General features: G+C 38.7%; 1 protein-coding gene across 1 annotated transcript in view; it reads right to left on the bottom strand.

Annotated features, from left to right (window-relative positions):
* Positions 1 to 23,553, bottom strand: part of PIEZO2 (piezo-type mechanosensitive ion channel component 2) — a 309,432-nt gene that overhangs the window by 152,547 nt on the left and 133,332 nt on the right. The window contains exon 4 of the mRNA XM_014938745.1: positions 13,527 to 13,569. Within this exon, the coding sequence (XP_014794231.1) occupies positions 13,527 to 13,569 (43 nt within the window). The remainder of the gene's footprint in view (positions 1 to 13,526; positions 13,570 to 23,553) is intronic.

Genomic DNA, 23,553 nt, shown 5'->3' with positions numbered 1-23,553 from the left:
TTTCCTCTATTTTTTCCTAATTAATTATTCACCAGTTTACACTATGCTCTCACATTAGCTCACCATTTGCTTAGAGCATTTAATAATAACCTTCCTTTTAATACAAAGTCTACTAAAATTTCCACTCATTCAGCTATTTTTTTTTTGCATATAGAAAATGCCTTCATGTACCTGATTTTCTCTTAGTTTTCTAGTCACTCTGAGCATTTCCAAAGCTCTCAAAAATAGGAATATTTAACAACACTTCAAATGTATTTTAGGTTGTTACAACTATTGTATCACGATGAACATGCTTTAGATACAGAGCTAATGAGCTTTTTACTTTAAAAAATCAGGTTTTTACTTGAAAAAAAAAAATATTAGCTGGAAGAAAATTATTAAATGATGTGAAAGAATACTATTACAGAACCCATAAATGTATTCTTTCACTTTTGAATTGTATCAGGCTTTAGTTCTATATCACTGCATGACTTCTTATCCTTGCTTTTTGCATTCATGTGCTTTATTCTCTTCACTGACAAGTTTTTAATTTAAAAGTTACAGTTGATTTGACTGTTCATTCACAACTGCATCTGCTATAGCAATGAATCTTTCGTTTGTGCTATCACTTGCCAATGTCATCGCATAGCAGGGGGATGCAGTCTGATGGCAAACACACACATACACTTAAGCTACAGGAAGGCAGCAAATAAATAAAAAAGTAACCAAAGTATTTTTTTACATGCTGAAACAGAAGAAATAAATTTTCTGACACTGCAGTGACAGTGGGAGGGGAGGGAAGAAGAGATGACAGACACAGAAGAAGACAGATATGCTGCCGTTTGCAGCAACATGGAACAGATATAAAAACTGTACTATGACTTCCACCCTGGCAGCTTGGTTGTCTGCAGTGCACGGAATCAGACATCTAACAGGCACTCAATTCATTCTCATAGTGCAGGAACCAGGCTATCATCCTGGAGACAAGGTAGCTTAAAATGATTCCCCTTTTAAGACTGAGATGTAGTTACACGATTAGTGTAGTTTCACAGCTTAAACATTACCTTGACAGTTGCCAAAGCTTTACTGGGAATCGTATGTTTTCCTAAAGTTTCACCTTCTGCAGCCACCTGACTGTGAGAGTCCCTAACTTTTCCTTAGAAAGAATACAGCTATCCATTTTCAGCCCTCACAGCTATGAAGAAAAGCTGTGAAATGTGAAACAACCTCACTCTTAAAGGTTAGAAACTAGGAGAAAAATAACATTAACTATAAATCATTCCACTTTGAAGCTAGTCATGATTATTTTTGGCGCCCAATTTTTATTTATTTATTACTTTGACAGTAATCAGTAAACCCAGGAAAATACTTTAGGAAGCGTAACTTTATATCTGCAAAAGAAGTAATCAATGTAGCAAAGAAAAGGAAAATTATTTTTTGTTTCTTGCTAAACAGTATTACATACTGAAACATACATATATCTTTGGTATCTTCATCTGAGTGTACCTAGTACCAGAGATCTCTTGACAGGCAGGAAAAATAAAGGCATATTGGAAAATATTCACATTTTTCAAACAAGCCACAAATAAAAGGCCAAGTTTTCAGAAATTATAGATACTGATATTGTGTCTGGAAATCAAAGTTTTCACTGGCCCCAAAATTATGGATTTATATTTCTATGCTAAAACCCCAATACTTCCCACCCCTAAACTGAGTTCTGTATGTGAGGTCTGTCCTCAATTTAACATGTAGAATTACAAATTCACTATAATCAAAGCTAGTCCTAAGGTGCAAAATTTGAATTTCAGTTTTGATCCAAATTGCTCTAGTAGATCTACTTCTAAGACCAGAAGCATGAGACAAGCCCATATGAGTTCCTATTTTGTCTTGGACTATTAAATTATTCGATTTCCCAAAAGCTATCCACAGGGTTGGAAGGATTGGAAAGTAACTTTATAAAAGTATTTGGCTTGGCTTCTAAATACACCTTTGCTCTACTGTTAGAGAAACTCTATGATGTATGTATGCAACCTTCACCCATGCTGACAAATAAGTAAGTTTCAGGTTTGTTTTAAAGACTTCTCCAAGTGGGGTATATTTCAAAGTTGATTTTTCTTAAAGAACAAAAGATAAAACAGATACAAAAGCTACCATGCAAAGCTATGTAACGCGTCAGCTCTCCTGGGTGGGGTTTAAGAAAAAGCAAAAACTATAAAGTTTCTATAATGCTTAACTACAGTACAGCTCAAGAGAAGTTTTACGTGGATTTCTCCCCAGTAGTGTTTTCTATTTAGAATTTTATGTAAGCATGAAGCATGAATAATGCTTAATGTAGTAAAATTGTTATTATATTAGGATCAGGCATATTAGGAAGCATAGGGCTAAGACAAGCCCACAAAAGTGAATCTTCTTTGTCAAAAAAGAAAGAACAAGGGAAAGGATTTGATTTTTGGGTTCTGAAATACTTCAGCAGAAATAGATTTGGGCAGCACTTTCATTTAGAAAATCAGAAGTGCAGAGTTGATTCAGCTAAGTTCCCAGCACTTGCAACAGAAAGATTACAGATAAAATGTATAAGAGTCATAAGGATTCTTGAATTACAAACCCAACTCCCAAAGTGACTCAGACACTTGAAAGATGTTATTTTGATGCCTTTAAACAGCTCAGAATGTTAAATTGCTTGATTTTTAATGTTCTCAGAATCCAAGAGTCCCCCTTTTTTAAAGAGAAGGGACTCTTCCAACCCTTTTGCCAAGCTCAGCAAATGGGCCAAAATATGCTTAGGATCAAGTAGTCTTGATATCACTGCAAGTCTCTAAGTGAGGAAGTAGGAGCCCTGGCAAATGCATACTGACGTTGCTGGTCCTCTAGTAGATCTGGAGATAAATTCAATTTGATACCTCGGGCCCAAAAACCCTAACTTAAAAAAAAAAAAAAAAAAAAAAAAGAAGAAGGAACCCGTCTATTCATAAAACATCTTGTAATCAATAGCACTGATGTGTTTCTCATCTACCCACAGTTGAACCTGAGATTTATCATAGGCATGTCATGGGATTAAGAGATTCATTACCTGCAAGAGCTCTGCCTCCAGGATGTTTGCACACCAGACCTTCAGGTGGGTGCACAGGAGGCTGAGCAGGAAGCAGGACTGTCATCCTTCCCATGAGTAAGTGGCTTCTTGACCTTTAGTCTATCCATGCAGAGGATTAAAACACAGTGATCACACAACTGAGCTTTACTGTATAACAAACAATGTGATTTTCCTCTGGACTACCTGGTGTGATGTCCACCTTGGATTTTTAATATCTGAATTCTCTCTAACTTAGATAATTTAGAATTCTCTAAATTCTAAAGAATCAGTTATAGTCTCTCAAAAATAGTTAATTTATTTATGCCACCAGCTATCACTTTTTGCCTTGTTTCCATAATGTTTACTATCATGAGACATATCCTTAAAATCTACCAAGTTGCTTATATAATTAAGGACTGTGTGTTCAGACATCTAGAAAATTCACATTGCTGCTTTCTATGTTGTTTAAAAAGCAGGTGTCAAAGCAGCTGCAATTAACACAGAGGAAATACGTTTCTTGGCTCTAGATATACTCCAGAGAATAGCCATGATGACTACAATTATTTTAGGTAGAGACTGTTTATGTTACCGTTAAGATAATTGCCTAAACAGAAAAATGGGGGATTAAAACCTAGAAAATATCTTAAATCTGCTCAAAACAAATGAAGTTATTTTAGTGAATTTTTACATATTTCATAATATATGGTTTTATCACTTTTTTAATAAGGACGGCTTTGAGAAAATCCGGTAAGTAAGAAAGCAATTACTAGTCTAAGTGTTTTTAGCCATATGGTGATCATCTCCTGAAAAGCTTCCATAAAAAAGTCTCACGTAGTGAATCTCTCTTTACTGTCTCATAAGCGTGCAGCACAAAGACTACAAAACCATCACCAGCAATATATTAAAATATTCTATGGCATGATTGTTAAGAAGAAATGTGTTTATTTGCAAAAGGTAGGATAGTGTATTGCAAAACTTATGCAAATGACACCTGTCAAAAGTCATCTTTTCTTATAACTAGGTTAAGTTTAGAAATTAGCTTAAGTTTAAAGAACACATTAAAAAGACCACGTGTAGAGGGAAAAAAAGAATAGCACAGCACAGGATAGCATAGAATAGACCAGACCAGAACAGAAGGGTTCAGTTGGAAGGGTCTTACAACAATCATCTAGACCAACTCCCTGACCACTTCAGGGCTGACCAAATGTCAAAGCATGGAATGAAGGGCACTGACCAAATGCCTCTGACAGGCTGACAGGCACTGACAGCTTGGGGCATCGACTGTGTCTCTAGGAAGCCTGTTCCAGTTGTTTGACCACCCTCTCCATAAAGAAAAGCTTTCTAATGTCCAGTCTAAATCTCCCTTGGCACGGCTGTGAACCATTCCCACGTGCCCTCATCACCTCCCTCTCTACGTCCCCTCCTCAGAAAGCTGTCGAGAGCAATGAGGTCACCCCTCAGCCTCCTTTTCTCCAAACTAGACAAGCCCAAAGTCCTCAGCTGCTATTCATAAGACATGCTTTCCAGCCCTTCCACCAGCTTTCTTGCCCTCCTCTGGACACATTCATACCCCTCTTAAATTTTGGGGCCCAGAACTGCACACACTACTCAAGGCAAGACCACACCAATGCTGAGTACAGCAAGATAATCACCCCTTTTGACAGGCTGGTTACGCTGGGTTAGATGCACCCCAGGATGTGGTTTGCCCTCCTGGCTGCCAGGGCACACTGCTGGCTTATATGAAGCCTGCTGCTGACCAGCACCTCCACATTCCTCTCTGTAGGGTAAATAGCAGAATATAATCTGTATCTTGGAATAAGAGAAGGTTAATCAAATTCTAAGCAGGAGTCTCAGGAGTTAACCGTGACAGATGCCACATTTGCCCCTGGAGAGTACTTGCACAGAAAGTCCTCATATATATGTTCCTGCACTGCTGGGGAAAAAATAAACCAAACACAGCAAAAAGAGCAACTTTAGGATAGATGACGCCTACCTGAAGGTCTTTCCATGCTGACAACCCAACCACCCTGAAACAGCAATGTCTGCTGGGCTTTACAGATACAGCTCAGGGCTGGAGCTAAAAGCAGAAATTCTTCATAGGCCACAGCTCTTAGGGCACCATGAAACACGAGTGGTAAATGGGGTAACAGTCCAAAGCGGGGGACTTACTGGTTCTGATCTCATTTCAGATTATGCACACTGTAGGGGCGAGGGCAGCTGTCCTAGATTTCCTTCTCTGTGGGAGCAACAGGATTGGGTTGCTTCATGGCTACTACTACGGCATGTCCAATACAGGGTGTTGCTTGTTAAACAGGCAACCAGAAAAGCTTCACTCACAGTAACTCGTACCTCACTGGACTGACTACACACTACTTGCAGCAACATTGGAATAAAAGTGGATATAAGAACAAAATCCCCAAAGTTAAACAGTTTCAAAACTAGATTTAATGTGTTTCTACTTCAGTACTTAATACTGACTAAAAGATTTCAGCTGACACAGTATTAGCAAAAAAAACCCCTTCACTTTTCTTCATATCTTTTTAAACAATGTTTTTGTTCTTTGCAAATATAATCCATTTTTTATTCTGGCTTTCTCTGTAACTCAGACTTTTATTTCAAAGTCTCACTTTTTCTCAGAGCAGCGAAGAAAACTCAATTTAAGATAGAACCTCAGGCATGCAGTATATATCAAATGAAACTGGAAACACATTTCTTCCCCATTTCCCACACTATAAACAACATGAATACTTCAGCACACACATGCACAAATTCCACACTCCCGGCCACCACGAAGTAACAAAATGAGAGAAGCTTTGAAAATGAAATTAAAACAACCTCCGTTCCTCTGTCTTCCCAGGACTCGGGACATTGTGATGCCCTTCGCTTGGAAACAAGTGCAGGCACATGGGAAGCCCCCTTGACTTGCTGTCCACCACCTCTTGACAAAAGAAGTGCAGTGCTGAAGCTAGAAGGACATGAATAAGCCCTTCTGGTGTAGCCCTCTGCCCCCAGATCCCTACCTATCCATTAAGCAATAGCCAGACAGAGAAAAGACCAAACTGAGATGTCACCCAGAAGACAACAATTCTGCTATAAGCAATAAACTTATTCACAGCCTCCCAAGGGAAGGTGGGGAATTGGTTCCATCTCCTCAGCTCCCTGTGTTACATTTATCTGCTGTATTATTCAAAGGACATACAAAACTGTAATCTCTACAGAACAAATTCATATTCACTAACTCCTACAAAAGTACGATGGGCATCAAATATTAGACAGAGATGTGCCAAGAGTGCTGAGGAAGGCTACAAACTAACCTGAGTGGGCACAGCAATAGAAAGCAGTAACAGAACATCAATTGATCTAATTTCTTTGATACAAAGCAATTAAAGGACAGTAAGCTGTAAAAGAGAACCCTTCTGAAATCAGGGGGAGTGCCTGGGTACTCAAAACTTCAGTACTTGCTTAAGTACTTTGTGGGACAGGAGACCAAACAGTCACATAGGCTACTATGCTTATTTTTTTTCCAAAATGGTGAAAGAGGTGCCCGGCAGAGCTCTCCTCATGTCCCTCTATGCATCACTGTGCCCACTCTTCCTTGACTTTCCACAGTCAAATTACTCAGTATTTGCAAAAAAATACCTGACTGAACACCCAGACTACACTGTTTCTTTAAAAATAAGCTCTGAAGAATTAGACCCTGCAGCCTTTTGCAGCCCCTGGCTGAGGCAATGCTCCCAAAATGATGTCAATGGGAGCCTTGCCCAAGAGAGGGCTATAGGATTCAGTTGTATGTGAAGAAAGGGTTTGAAATCATGGAACATGCTATCAGGATAAGACTTTATATTTCAAACATATATTTATTCTTTTTACTAAATCACTGAATAGTGTGGGGAGGAGTGGCAGATGCCACTATAGAAAACCATATGGTACTTGGATTGCCAAGTCAGAATTGTGCATAATAAATATTTATAGAATCCAGTGGTATTCTCTTCTTTCTGTTTATTCTTTACATGTCACCCAGAGAAACTCTGGCCAAGCACCAATCAAATATCCCAGCAAGTTACAAGCAATCTAAGCATGGGGGAAAGAGGGAAAACAGATCACCAGTAGGCTTATAATTAGCAACCTAGACCTGGAAGGAGGAGCTTGGGAAGTGCCTCCGATGTGCCTGGATTCCAGCGCTCACCGCACATCACCAGTGATTTCGGAAATTGAGTTCTCAGTCTCTGCAAGGGGTAGGGAAGATATACACAATATTTTTGGCTAGACTGAGCAGGGGCATGTGTGGAGCAGATGCAAAAGCAGACATCCGTCTCCTCTCAGAGACCAGCACAGGAACAAAAACGCATCTCTCAGCAAGGACAATTAACTTGCTCCTGGTCTCTCCTAGCAAAGTTGTGTCTCCCTACCTGTGTCAGGTGGGGCTGTTTATTTTGCTTCAGACAAAAACAATGCAGATTGTCCTCCTTATCACCTTGTGATTACAAGAGAGTTAAAGGAGCTACTGAAATATATAGAAGATCTGGAACATAACTTAATAGAAGCCAATCTTCTCACCCTGGGTCTTTTGGTCTTTTCCTCTCTCCTTGACAATCTTAGTCCCATCCCTGCTCCTATCTCCTTTCCCTTTCCTTTCCTTGAGGTGTGCGAACTACCAGTCCCCCATTACTATTTCGTTCTTCAGAAATAATAAAAGGATTTTTAAAAAAGCATAAAAAGCCCATAAGTCAACACAGAGTACTTCACTAATGGGAGCAGCTTTCACTGCTGATCACCCTCAGCATCACTTTAGCCAGAATCTGGGATGCTGCATGCTGCACTTTCTACATGGATGCTGTTGCTGTACAAATGGTGCAGATTTGTCATATTAGCATTACGTACAGTGGAAATCACATACTTTTGCACATATAAATATGTATCTTCAAATTAATGATACGTTTTTGCATACCACAAAAATAACAATAATTTCAGAATCAGTTTGAAGCTATCAACCTAACAAAAGCGTTATCTTCAATATACAAAAATCAGCTTTTTTATAGAGATAATTACATTATTACTAAGTAATTGGCACTCAAAAGTTCCTTTCCCTGTGTCATTGAAACAGCAACTTATTATGAAAAACATATTTATTGAATGTTGCCAAAAGTATAACCACACATCTGTTATTCTTCAAATATATATTTTTTAAAACAGTTGGTATTTACTTAACATATAATAACAGTTATTAAATCATTCTTAAATCTGTTTTGTAGAACTGTAATGTAAAGCATTACACACGAGAGAAACACCATGGGAACAAATGTAAAAAGGGAATAGCTGTGCTGTTAGTAGCTGAGTAGTTACTAGTCACATTAGAAATTACAACTCAAAGAAGTGTAGCAAGAGGAAGACTGGAAGTGTGGAAATCCTGCAGGACAATGAGGTTTAAGAGGCGCAACACCATTCACTTGAAGTTTTTAAATTATAATATCATTTCTAGGTCAACAGATACGTAACAGAAGACATTTCTATAACCACTATTGAATCTACTAGACAAGGATATAAACTCCATCATCTGGCAGCTCAAATTAGAGAAATTTAGATTTTTCAAAAAGTCCTTCTTTTGGTTTTAATGTTCTGCAGTGTGGTAGTGTCAGTTTTGCCAATGCTGGCTGTGGGTCTTTCCAGGCTCTGTCCTGCAAGCCTCACCCTCAGCCATGACCTGGAAATACCCTATGGACTATGTTACAGGAGAAGACCAGCTCAATGACTGATCTGATCCTCCTCCCTTTTGAATTTTAAAAGGCTTTGTGCACTAAGCTTTTTTTTTCTTGTTTTTTTTTTTTTTTAATAATTGCCAGAGTAGCCAGGAAACAAGCACAGTCACTGTCAATTGTTCATAACTATTTCACTTGAGAGTACGAGTGAGCCATTTCCACTGGGTCCTGTCTGTGACCAAAAAATCTTAAGCCAGTGAGATGAACAATGCCTTCTGAAACACATTTTTAGTCATATTTGGAACAAAGTATAACAGAGCTGACTGCTTTCCAGGCATTTTCACAAATATGTGGGTGTCATCTAAACACACACCAATAATGAACAATAATCCCCAGGTCAACAATGGCAAAAAAAAAATAAATTCTCCCCGAATCTATATGCTTTGGTTTATTAAAGAAATCATGTAAGGTGATAGTTCTCTTGACATGCAAGTATGCTTGTCACATGCTCAGCATTTTAAACCATGTTTTTTGTAGGACAGCATACTACAAGCTAACATTTTTCATAATTGTCCAGTTTTCTCCACAATGTCCTGCAGAAAATGCAGTCAAGATCATCCTGGGCAAAGGTGATGACTACTGTAGTATGTTAACAATTAGCTTATTTGTAATATCTCAAAAAGCAATCAATAACATAAAGACTTTCATTCAAATCTATCAAACTCAGATATACTCCATTTAATTGAAAAGCTCTTAACTCCAGTCATTTCCTGAATATAAAGCTACTTTACTCAAGCTCCAGCATTTTTAATTTCTCTTGCACTGAAAAGCAGCATCTTCAGCTCACAAATAACGCTTACATAAAAGCCTCACAGTCAGATCTCTTGGTGCCTCTATGTTTTTCAGGATATGAAGACAACAGCAATGTAAACAATCTACTATTGCAGAATAAACACCATGTAACCACAAAGCAGTGATGACATAACCTGTATATTATCTGGGCTTAATTTTCTGCAATGTAAACTGAGTGTCTACACCTCCTGTTCCTCAACCCACTCTAAAACAGCCTGTTAGAAGGAACATTTTATATGAATTTTCCAGTTTTTAAGCAAAAGCATATTCCTCCTCAGGACATTACTTTCAATGTCTTTCCTTTTGTGTATCTAAAAATCTTGCTTCCTCCTGAATAAGAATGTCCTTGCTCAAACAACACATTTGAATGCTATTGATATTTCACAGCTGAATCAGGTGTGCCTAATCAACAGCTCGTAGAGGATATGTTTTAAAATAGCAAAATATGTGCTGCTGCTGCTTCTTTTCTTAGTGTTGATATACATAATAGGAGAACAGCTGTATGGGATCAGACCTAACACAGATATAGCCCACCATCCTGTCTCCATTGGGAGCCGTAAGGGGATGCTTACTGGAGAGACTAAGCCTAGGGAAAGCATGTGGTGATACACCCCCAGAATAATCTCTCAGATTGGAGAGATCTGCAGACCTGCAATTTCTACTTCTGTGGCTGCGAGGCACTTCCTGCGTGCAAATATTACATATAGTAATATGTGTCCCCCTATTTCCTTTGGAAAGTATTCCTTAAGGCATAAGAAATACTGATCCTAAGCAATCACATACAATATGATATAAAGCAAATATTGCAATAAAGCAGTTAACACCAGCCTTCATATATATGTGTTACTCATGGACCTTTTAGTCAACCAACTTGTTATTGCTGATATATTCACATTATACAAAAGCTTGTGTTAAAAAATCAGGTAAGAAGACATATTTAAAAAATCCCAAAGCTTAATTGTTCTATCTGTTTAAAGGACTTTATTTTTCTTGCTTTCTCTTTGCCTGTTCTCTGAAATAGCTGGTAAGAGAACATGTTTACTTCTATGATTATGGCGAGCCAAGTACATTGAAATCTTCACTCCATCCATGCTAACTAACAGGCTGCTTCAATTAAAGTTACTCCAGGATGACAATCAAGCTCTCAGGGTGCAGAAGGGCAATAATGGGATCTACACAGTAATGTCTTCTACACATCTGCCTCCTCTCAGGCAGGCTTCTCACCTGTAATTCAGCATATTAAGAATTCTCCATGTTTCATGTGGCACATACATTGCATGCACACAGCTAGTGTGGGTTCTCCTCGCTGTTTTGAAACATCTCACAAATGGAAATTGACACAAATAGAACGTCTAATGAATTCAGCTTAAAAAAATGACTATTTTCCATTGGCAGTTTCAAGCCATAGACCCAAGGTATTGATTCATTCTAGCACTCCTCAAAACTACCCCTCTTTTCCATTCTGATGGAGACAAACAGCACCAGCAGGTGCTAATTCGTAATCATAAAAGAAGAATGGGGCGATGAAAGAATCAATATTTTACTGTGTGCCCTTCAGACAAGTATGATATCATGCTGAATGAAATGCTCATCAAGAATCCAAATTGGATGTAACTTTAGAAAAAAGAACAATTTGTTAAAAAGAACCCCTCGACTATATCAAACTTAGCAACCGAGACTGTGCAATTTTCACTAATATCCAACTTTTTTTGCAGTGCTGTAAAAAACACTCTATCTCTACATAGACAACATCCAATAAGGTGTCCTAGTTAAGGAATGTCTAGTCTGATTCTTGATTTGGCACTGCGTCTTCTCCAATTGATGTTTATGAGCCACAGTCCCTACCCTGACGCGGTAACAAAATGGAATCACAGTTTTCCTTTCAATCAGTACTGTGCCTTACGCTATCTACATACGGGTTTAACAGAAACTACAGGTGAAGTAGTACACTTCACTTTATGTTTGTTAAAATTATTTTTTAAAACTTCTAAAAATTGCTAATCTTAAAAATTTGAGGCAGAAACATTCTAAAATTAATTTTGATCAGAAACTTATCCAGGACTATTAAATATTGACACTATGAAAGACTGCAATTTTCTCCTCAGGTTGCCTATGTTACTGGTGTTTTTTTAAGCTTATGGGCCAGTAGGAGAAACATATTTTTATTTAGATATGTGCTAGTCTTAAAATATTCCTGACTGGTGGTAAGCTATGAAATGAAAATGTCCATGTTTCCTCAGCTACAAAATGGTAAATATTCTGTATCAGTCTGGATTATCAAATTGTGTTAAAAATAAATGGCAAAAAAATGACTAGTTTTGTATGTTTAAAAATGTTTGGCCAAAGCCTTTACAGGAATGACTCTACTAGTAACAAGAAATTAATTTGGCCTCTATATATTATCTGGTGGAGGAAAAGTGGTTTTATTGTTCTGTAGTATTTTAAACTATCCCAACACTCTGAAGCTAAAGAGCTCTGTCCTTAATTTTTTGCAAATGCAATATTTAACGTGGAAATCTAATATATTTAGCTGAACAAGTAAACCAGGCTGACGCTGTGCACAATCACTCAGAATCATAACATAGATGTTTTTGAAATCACCTTGTAAAGAAAGACAATTACTAGTCATTAGGCCATCTCCTCAGACACTCCAAACAGATGTTCTTATATAGAAAATGGCTGACTGTCTTTCAGAGACCATAGGTCTGTGGTACAACTGCTGAAGACCTGGAAGCTATTTAGAGATAGCCTTAATCCCTCCCTCAGGTGCCACATTTCTAGATGGAAAATATGGTCAAGTATTTAGAAATTTATTTCTTCAAGTGGTGTTAGTTAAGTAAACTCTTCCTATAAAAGGATGATACAGAAAAACATTTTTCATATGTTGCTGCCAACATCTGAGAAACTTAATTACAGGTAGGAGTTCAGGCAATTAAACTTCAAACTTCAGTATCAGTCTTGTTCTGACAAAAACATGTTTTGTTGCAATAAAAACTTTATGCAAGATAAAGTCACAAGAAACGCAGCATGCTTTCTGTTTGTGAGAAAGAAAGTAATTTTCTGTTTCATATGATTTGTATGGCTATTTCTTGACTTCAGAAATGCATGATGCATGATGCATGATGTCTGTAGGGTTTGCTAAGATGCCCCAGGCAGTATGTACAGTATGCTCTCCTGCAACATGAAGAGAAATCCCTTCTTGCCCAGTCAACAGCGACCCAAGCACATTGGTGTACAACTGCAAGCCACTCTATTGAGGGAAAACAGCAAACCTTAATTCAAGTGGAGAGCTGATTCTTCTGCTTGCCATTTGTAGAAGAATAAACATGAGATTGAGCATCTGAACCTCAACATCAGATCACTCTTTACTGTGCTTGGCCTAGTTTAATTTCCAAGAGAGAAATAAGTTTCTGGTATGAAGACCTTGTGGTTAAGTTTGGCTGCAAGAAGTTCTTGCACTTGAGGAATGCTGAATTCTGAATTTTCCTCTGATGCTAAATAGCTCTCCGCCAGCTTTGGTCCTCTTTCAACTTCATTTACTTTTGTCAACTAATATGTCACAGGTTAGAATTTTCATGGAAAAAATAATATGAGCGAGAGCAATATTTTCATTCATAAGGTAGACTTCAGCCCAAATAGTGTGTCACCGTGTCACCTTTTTTAATACTAGCATGCTATATAGTCACCAGCAAAAAATATTATGAGCCAAGTTCATACAGTGAATAAGTTGCTTCAGAACGACTGGGGAAAGAGAAGAGGACATAAATAGAAAAGCTGAACATATATGTGCACAACACTGCATAACTTCCTCTCTAAATTTGAGCTCATAGATACATTCATTCAGCTAAAATAAATATTCTGCACACTTGCCCAGACAGTTTTTCTTCCTTTTATTTTTGCACGGGTAAGGAAACAAATGTATGGCTTACCTTTCAAAACCAATCTGCCGCAATGTTTTCTCCCATGTTGAACCTATACAAAAAGGAGAAAAAACAAACACCCTCAGTGAAGAATTGTTATTGTATGAACATTTTTACTCTTCTACTTTCCTTATGCAGCTGGGATCTATACAGTAAGGTGATTTTTCCACCCCTACAGAAGTACTTGTAAATAACATCTGTTTTCCCCAGAGCGAAGAACCTTCAAGAGAGGCTACCACTGGGTGACGTAACTGCGTGGAGGGGTATCAGCCTACATAACTCCTTTACATTGCAAAGCAGCTGGTCACTGCTACAGTTCACTGCCATTCCAAGGGTGGTCTCCTCTCCAACAGCAACGTGATCTGTACATGACTCCCGAAAGCGCTGAGCTGGCATCTCACATCACGCACTCTTCACATGTCAGCTTTTCATTTTACTGTAGTGTTCGCCTGATTCTTGCTGAAAGCTTTACAGCTCCTTCTGAAATCCAGCCCTTTTGCCTTTAAGCAAAAGCATGAAGATGCATTTCTGCTTTATGGTTTAACCCTTCATGCTCAAGCAAACAGCTGCAAAGGGTTCTTTCTCAAACCAAGAATAAAGTCAAGAATTCAGTCCCACAAACTACTCAAATGGGCAGACTCATCCGAAGAGTTGTCCTCGGTATTTCCGATGTACTTTATACAACTTTTACCCAGATTTTCTCAAAAATACCCCCGAACACACACACACACATACATACACTGCAAGCATTAGATGCAAAGTTTTCAGATCTTGGTAGTTTTTTGCTTATTGCCAATCCCCTTCTTGCTACTATTATGTGGTCATTATAAATACAGGCTGCTAAGAGCACAAATATCTCAAGTCCTGCAGTTCTGCAAGGCAAATATGTAGAAGGACATGAAGCTGTGTCATAGTGTGCTCCCTGCCTTTTGACGCTCCTGTGGGAAATGTAACAGGACTGTATGCAATGTAAGCAACTACAGTTCTTTTTGAATGCTTCATCACACTGAAACTGAAATCAGAGAAGTGGCAGTAACTCCTTTTGCTGATGCAGTCCATCATCTAAAGGGAAATATAAATTAGGAATAAATAGATTCCTGTGAGTGACATTTAGTAGCGCCAGAGAAACTCAGAGACAAGCAGTAATGTTGCTGAGAAGTACTGGGAAAGAGGAAAAACATGAAGGAAATCAACTTTGTCGGATTTAAATCTGGAGAATTTCAGGATTAAATGCACACTATGCAGCAAGTTCCCACAGAAAGACTATAACAAAATCATGGATTACACTCTTTCTAACAACAATTTAGGTCGTATTTGTCAAATTAGTATGGGAAAAGTGGTGACATAGTATTATCAGTAAGAAAAACCTCTGCAGATGTATCTCTTACCATTATTACCTTTCCATGATGTTAAAGGCATCAGCTCAGAAATCAATGACCCACAGTGTTTGCAGTATGGTATTTAACTCTAATCTGCACCATGTTAAATATCTGAAGATCTAGTAGATGCTTCTGATCCTTGGTTTCAGGACAGTTACTGTTGATCTAGATAAGAACCTAAACACTCACCTTCTAAGAAGTTTTGGGTTTGAGGGTTTGTTTTTATACTTTTTTTTTTTGAACCTAGCAACAGAATTCTTTCTACTCCATTGACTAAACTTTCCAGTTTAGCCCAAGGAGAATGTGGAAAATTTCTAAAGTGATACACATTTTCTCTCCAGTATTATCTAGTATCTCTCTGGTTTGCAAGTCACAGACTGAGCAAATAAAATCTGAAATTAATAAAACCCCAAAAGTCAATTTCTCATATAGGCCTATGTCATGCAAGACTTCCTTTGAAGTTCCTAACTGGACAGCCAAAGAACGAAGTTAACACGGGCCTGCAGAAAATAAATTCCTTGGCTTAACCTCTGTTTTTTAGAAAGAGGAAAAGAAACTACATTAATGTATACACTCCTAAAAGCAACCAAAGTCTGACATTTCACTCCATACAGGAGCGATTTGGGTTGGCTAAGGGCTAGGTTCACAGCCAGTTCCTAACAGGGTCAATATACCACATTGACTTTTCTTCTGGAACCCCTTCTTCATTCAACTTCTCACCACCAGTCTCTTCAAATTTCAGCCACACAAATATATTCAGTGAAAAGCTCTAAAAACCTTTTCTAATGATACTTTAGGGCAATGGACACAAAGCTTTTCTGTTCAGGACTGTTACAGCTACAGCCAGTGATCAATGTAAAAAACTCTTTTAACTGTCCCCCATTCAGTCCAAAGCAGGCAGGGATCTCAGGCCCACATCCAGCGGAGTACATAGCTATAAGCAGCTTCAAAACTGAGGTGGAGAAAGCTCCTTAAGTTTATGGAAAAAAATCAGTCAAGCTCTGGAACAACTGAAAAATGTACCCTGTTTGATCGGTACAGGGAACTTCTACTGTGGCACCTGTATTTGCTTGAGATGAAGCAAAACTTCTGCCTGCACAACTACCTACATACAATACCTTTCATCAACAATAAGTTCATATTCTATAAAAAGAAGACCTTTTAAGACATCTTTAAAGTGGGACAACAAACATTCTGCACACATTTCAAATAAAAATGAAAAACAAAAATCACGTGTAGCACAATAAACCACCGACATTTCATTGAGATAAATAAAGAATCACTTCATTAATTTCTTCCATTATGAGTTATACCCCAAACCCACCACCTTCTGCACACCCCTGGAGTATATCTGGTTTTATGTAGCACTGGTGACTAAAAAGATGACTGTGCCACTCCGCAGGTAAGTGCAGGGCAGACGTAAGCAATTCATGTATATCCATATAGTTTATGCAATCGTCCTGGCTCTGAAAGGGTATTCAACAGTTTTTGAAGTCTGAAGATTTGAAGAGTGTTGAAGAAAAGAAATTTCAGCAGTATTTCTTAAAACACAGACTAATACTGGCATCTTTAGTCAGTGTTTCTATGCTTTCCACTGTTGTGTATGCTAGTTGTATGAATTTTTCACTCCGTGATTGGCTGGCTACACTTCAGTTGTATGATATATAGAGAGTCCAACAGAAAAGAGAGAGAGAGGGGCGAAAAAAGCAAAAGAGCAAAGGGAATTGAGTCTCCACTGGTTTGAAATAATCTTTTGGCTGCAGCTGGCTAGCAGAACACTCTTTGAAATGCATGTGACTCCTCTGAAGCAGAGCCTGCCAAGAACACAACTAACATTTCATATTAAAAAAATATACATCTTTTTTATGGAGTCTTATTTTAAAATGTTTATGATCTAAACATTCTTTTTTAAGATTTGCCAAATCCATTCTCAATAGTATCAACTTCTACATGGCACTAACAGCCAAAAGAAAATGCCCTGAGGTAACAGCAGCACTAAGAAGAATAACGCTATTAAAAGTCTAGAAAACTTATTATTTGATTTAAACCTTACTTGGTGCTTCCAAAACATTAAACAAGATTTAAGTCACGTAACTCTCATTAAAATCAAAACAGGAGTTATTCACGAATTAAAGACTTGATCTTGCTCCCAAAAAAATCAATAGGAATTTGGCTATTCAATTCAGTCTTTTTCTCTGCTGGGACTGTGGAAAACATTCACCTGTCGACTTTCAGTATCCGCCGTTACACTTTTGTTGCTAAGTTAATTTGGCCTCTCTTTGCTTTCTGTTTTTTACCACCATGTCAAAAACACCAAAACTGTTTATAAGAATGCCTTAATTTGGTACCCATGTAATTATGCTTTTGTTCTAAATATTTGCTCCAGAGTGCCTGACCATTCCCATCTGTTCCAAAGATTCTGTTTCACATTAACAGTGCTAGCTTTAAAATTCTTCAAAAAGATGAAGCATGATGTACTTCCAGAATTACTGCTCACGTTTAGTAGCAACAATGGTAAAATGCACATCGTGCTCACATATGCACTCAATGAAATTCTAGCATAAGAATGAGCATATAGGAATATGAGATTTAATATGATAAAATGAAAAACATTGTTCTGAAATGAAAAGTTGTCTTCTTTGACCGGTAGGCTTTCATTTATATGGCAGTTTTCATATTTGGGTTGGTTTGGTTACAACTCTCTGCTTACTATGAACTTATTATGAAGGAGAGCACTCATAATACACTGCTAGGCTGCTCATCTTTACAAGCCATGAAGTTGCCTAGCTGCTGACATGCAATGGTAAGCTTAGGAAAAGCAGAGAATAACATATTCATAGAATCAAAATACCAGGTTGGAAGCGACCTCAAGGATCATCTGGTCTAACCTTTCTTGGCGAAAGCACGGTTTAGACAAGATGGACCAGAATCCTGTCCAGCAGAATCTTAAAAGTGTCCAATGCTGGGAAAAATATTGGCTAGGTGATTTTCAGCCATTCATGAAGGTTACACAACTATTCCCCTTGACCCATACCATGCCCTATCTGCGAGTACAACAGAGGTCTGTAGCTGTTCAGGGAGAAGTCTGGCATGCATTGTAAACGCACAGCAAAAACATATGCCTCCTATACCATCCCCATCCAGGTATGCATGAAGGTCCCTATGGATCCTGTGGTCCCTACAATCATGTGCAGTGATTACCCACAGCCATGCTTATTCTCACTTCTCCGGAGCTAGTGGTTACTTTGAGAACTACATGCCTGTGTCTGGCTCTGCTCTCAAGGCTTTCTAACATTAATTCTAACAATAAATCTTGCATTCTTTTTTCACTGTGATCTGACATAAGGACCAGAAGGGAAAATACAACTTAATTGAACTGAAAGATATTGCTTGACATTTTTCAATAAGCATTAAAGGAACCTGTCGGAATTCAAGTATACAATGGGAATAGTATGACAATCTTGAATGACTGGAACAGGACAAAATGTTTGTAAATTTCATCAACTCAAAGGTAAAAAGATTTTTTGGAGCCCGTCAATGGGGTATCACAGAGAGTCACCCAGGCTCTCTGAAGGAACTAGCAAGGTACCAGACAGAGCATGGTCGTACTTAGCTCATGAGAGTTACATGCAGGTGTGACCTACATAACCCTGTTATGATACCCTGGAAACAGGTAGATATTCTTGGAATAGTAACTGCATTGACTTTTTTTTTTTTCCAAGTGAAGAAACTGGATTCCTTTCACATGAAACTAAACCACACCCCAAGGACACAACTGATGTGTTTCAACCACTAATGGGCACTCGGTCCACATAACCAGACCAGAGCTAATCCACAGTAAAACTCATTCGAAATATGTATCGTGGGGCAGCCAGGGACTCTGTACTGACTGCTCCTCTCCTATCACACTGTGCTGCTTGCTAAGGCAGATGCAGGTCACCCCATCCCAGTCTGAGTCCTGGAGTACCCCCAGAAAAGCTTTCCAGTCCTTAGGATTGTTTTCTGGGCTGTATCCATTCAGCTACAGTGAGCAGAAGTCCTTCTACTGCCCTGATGTACAAGCAGGGTTGGACTGGATGCTCAGCACAGCCACACTCCCACAAAACCCCAGGGAGCCTGTTCTGTAGGGCACAATAGCAAATTATTTCATTTTAAAATTAAATAAGATTTAAAACAACTTCTCAAAGAGAAGTAAAGGAAAAGCTGGGTTGTTATGGTGTGCTGTGCATACTGAAGAGACTAAAACCACCAGTAAAACAGAAGTGGAGGGTCAGCGGTCTAGAATTCTGGGTAGATGAAGAAAGTGATTACAATACATACCAAAAAAGAGGTCATACCAAGAAAAAAGCCCATATGTTGCAAGTCTTTCCTTGCCTTCCACTCATACCAGCTTTCAACAGGTTTTTGACTGAATAAAGAGTACAAATTTGATCCCTACAGGATAATGTCATGGGAAAGATTTATTGTGTATTTTCTCTTGTGAGGAAAATATTAGATTATTACTGTGAGATATAAAAATTGCTTTCATATTAAAATAGAAATCTTGACTCATTCCATGTTAATCGGAAAAATAATCATCATCAAAAACACTACTTCCCCTCTACAGATATTGTAATGAGTGGGAACTTTCACTAATAAAATGAGCAGAATAGGAATATAGAGCAAAGTGCAGTAGTACCGACGCTGTGTTTGTGTGTGTGCACAGAGATGCATAGTGCTTTAAAATGAGTATTAAAAAGACAACAGCTATGGTAAAGTGATTAACAGCTGTATCTGGCAGTCACCTCTTTGAGCCTGAGGTTTCCCTGGGAGCCCAAAAGGCTCAACAAGGTTCCCACAGATAAGTGGGGAGCTTAAAAGGAGCTGTTTCATGGACCTAATCTGTATTCTTTGTTTTGATCTTGATTAGCACCAGAATTGGAGGGCTGGGGGAGGACGGTTTTTAAAATTGATGGTTTAACATCCGGTAGATAACACCATGTGAAATACTCCCTAATGCACCTGGGACATAAGTGATTCAGTGTCTTGATGGTCAGACCAAGCCAAATGTAGGCAGGGACAGATCCCAGCTCACTTTGTGTGATAAGACCAGTATCTCTGAGCCTGACCCAAAGTCTATAGAAATAACTGGAAAGATTGGCTTTGATAGTTTGTCTGAAATGGAAACAAATAGCAATAAAGAACAGTAAAAAAAAATAATATCTGTTTTTCAGTAATGTGAAAAACAGCTATTATTTCTACCCCAGTAATAAAATACTGAGGTGCAGTGTTCTGTGGATAACTTCTTTGGGGAGAATGGGAGCAGAGGAAGAAAAAGTTTCAGACCTTGAAACATTAAAAGGGACATGGCTTGTTTTCAGTATGCGGTTTATATATTTTTCTATGAGAATCACACGCACCATACTATACATGAAGACGACTCTCTAACTAAGCAGCAAGTTAAAAGATGTGTGGAAGAAATAAAAACTTGGAAAAGGAAAATTTGGGAAAGTACTATATACATTTGTTCTTCCACACCAGATTTGTTTAAAATGATACACAGGTAATAACACCAATTTAAATTCTCTGAATTGCTTCACCTTTTTTAAAAATCAGCTTTTTCACAAGGATGACAAGTTCCATAGCTTTTATGAGAATAATGACTTTTTTTGTCTGTTTAGATATAGCATATCAAAAACACTTATAGGAAATCTTCCCCTGAAACACGTCCTTAAAAGCACTTTTATTTTAACCTCTTTTCATTTCATCTTTGTTTCCTGAACAAGGCAGCAAAACTAGAAAATCTCTGGGGAATGTGTTTCATATGAAACCTGAGACAGCTAGTTAACGGAAATCTTGTTGTTGTTGTTGTTAAATCTATTATTTATCTGCTTTTTGCTGTAATGGTTGATTGGTGGGTTTTAATCTAAATTTCCAAGGATACTGGAGATTTGAATTCATTCTGGTGTCTCTTGTTTTTCAAACAGACCTCCTCACCTCTCCCCACAACAGTGGACCACTGTAAGAAAGGACAAGGAAAAGGGCTTTGCACACTGAAAAACAGAATTTAGTATGTCACCAACACAGAAACACACTGCAGGAGTAAAGTGGGAAAGAACCAGAAAGTCTGCAGATACAACCAATCCCTTATTCTTTTTTTACAGCAGAAAAGGGCGTCAGGGCTCTGAGGAGCAGCATCAAAGAAGGCAACATTTCCTACGACTGCAATGGGCAACGTCAACTTCAAGTCAGAGAGTCACTGAGCTTAAGAGCATCAAAATTCTGCTCTATACCTTCAGAAAGGAGGCCAAATAATAACTAAATGGGCCCTTTTTCAAATATGGAAGACTGGCTTCTCTTTGGTTTTCAAAGTAAAAGTAAAAGAACTTAAAGAAAACTTGTAGTAAGTTTTATTTTTCATAAACCTGGAGAAAAGGAGATTTTCATCCATTTTTGTTGGCAGAGAAATTCTCTTCTCTCCCACCCCAACCAACACCACTCTCTCTGCTAAACAGTATCTTAGAGGCAAGGTTTTCACTTCAGAGTGTAATTGACGGGCATCCTTCCAATTTCTAGAGCTACCCTCTGCTTAGTTTTATTGTAACATAATATACTGTTATGAATAATAATGTCGACCTAGTTTCCTGCAGTGATGAATGTGTGCAGTGTGCCAGCGCAAGGAATTTGCTTTTCATTGTCTCATTTTCTCTTTTTGTCTCATCAGGAGAGGTGGGCAAATGTTTATTCCCAAATTCTACAGCTTAGACATACGGGGAGGGGGCGATAAATAACATGCCTTCAGTATCACATCCATATACAAGAAATTATGGATGAGAGAAATAAGGATAGGAAACTAGGAAATCTTGCACAGAAACAGGAGGAACATTAAAATGACAGAAAACCAGCATTTTAGTGGTGTTATCTTTGACTCCACTAACATTTTTTAATGAATGCGTTTCCTCTGAAATTCTTTTTTCCTACATAGCTTTTTCTAAAGATAATAAAGAATGATTATTTCATTCACATTATTTTCCTCACAGATTAAGGAAACACAGCAACTCATCACTGCTAGGCCTGAGGACCTGCCCATATTCAAAGCTTTCAGTAAAACCCCCCAGATTGCTTCAGTGGCTAAAATGACACTAGGTAGAAAGACCTGAGGTGACGTGTGAAGTATGATATCCAGAATAAACTTCAGAAAACTGGCTGGAGATGTGCACAACCTTAGCACATCAGCTTCCACAGAAGCAGAAAACAGCACTTTCAAAGTCTCCTTCTGTTTGCATGCCATCAAGAGAAAGCAGCAGTGACTGCACCAGGCAGCAAGGCATTTCAGGCATGAAAGCCGACTCGCTCCCAGAGATCTCTTCAGAAAAGAAATCTTGATGCAGGACACGCTCCTCTGGGCAGTAGTGTGAGGCAGGCATTGGGGGAGAGGGAAACGCTTCAAACAGATGTTATTTTTCCTCCCTAGCAAATATAATGATGCCTTACCTGGTTCAGCTGACAAGTATAAACACGTATTCGCTCAACAAGGGTTCCTTTGGTTTTCATTTTCTTTGTCTTTGCAGAGCTTACAATTCAGGGATTTCACTCAGATTTTCCCAAAGCTCTAGTCTGTGGGAACTGAAAGGGCAAAACTTTCCTTACCTTCCAGCTTCCATTCCTCTCAGCCAAGAGACAGTCAACTATGTAGCTGTTAAGCTGCTCAGGGAAAACAGAACAGGCAGAAGAACTGGGGAAAACAGAAGATGGTGCAGACTCAGCCCAGTCCTTCACTTCGAGGCATTCTAAAACACTGCTGCCACCGCTGCCACCCCCAGGGGGGTGAGGAGCCCAAATGGACAAGGGGGTTGCAAGAAGGAGTTTGGGCAGCTGGAGTCTGATGCACCAACAGCAGAGAGACGTCCCACTCGCCCCCACCTCTCCCTCCTGACCCGCGAGCACACTAATTTCAGTGCCCTCTGTAAAGCCAGGAGAGACCAGCACCACGGGCTTTGCCTCTTGCAACTTGTTCCCCTGCACACCTGGAACATCTGCTGGATTTCACTGCCCCTGGCAGGGAACAAGAGCCACGGGGAAGTTTTACTACTCTGTGCTCTGCTCACTGTCTGTGATACAGTCACAGTCGAGCCACTAGAAGTGCCCAGACAGATTTCCCAGGGATCCAACGCCACGTGATTGTGTTTGGTTTTGTCTATAATAGACTGCAGGATTGCATCCAGTGTACTAGCAGATCATTTCACAACGCTTAATTAGTTTTCATTAGGATGCCACAAATAGCATGAGCTCTATCAACAAATTAAAGAAATCACTGGGTTCCCTAATCATTCCCATTTTCAAAAGTACTTGGTGCTTTTGGTCTGGCACGCTTCAAATAGTTTACAAATAGTTCGCTCTTTCTACAGTTACATGCTTAATTAGGAGTATTAGGAATAATTCCTCCCCGTTTAGTTTGTTTGGCTAAATCTAAGCCAAAGAAACAGCAAAAGCACTGAAACTTCTGCCATTCTCATAAGTTACTAGATGACAAGAGTATTCTCACACTTACTTAAAGTGTGCTTATTTTGTCCACGTCGGAATGTGTTTTATTTAAGTGCTTCATTAGGGTATTAACAGAGTCATACCTTCTGAGTAAATACTGAAGAGGATGATGAGCGGTAATAATTTCCTACTCA

Source organism: Calidris pugnax, unplaced genomic scaffold (genome assembly GCF_001431845.1).
Source record: "Calidris pugnax isolate Ruff unplaced genomic scaffold, ASM143184v1 scaffold13, whole genome shotgun sequence".
Classification (NCBI taxonomy): Eukaryota; Metazoa; Chordata; class Aves; order Charadriiformes; family Scolopacidae; genus Calidris; species Calidris pugnax.
This window is presented reverse-complemented; position numbering and strand designations above follow the sequence as displayed.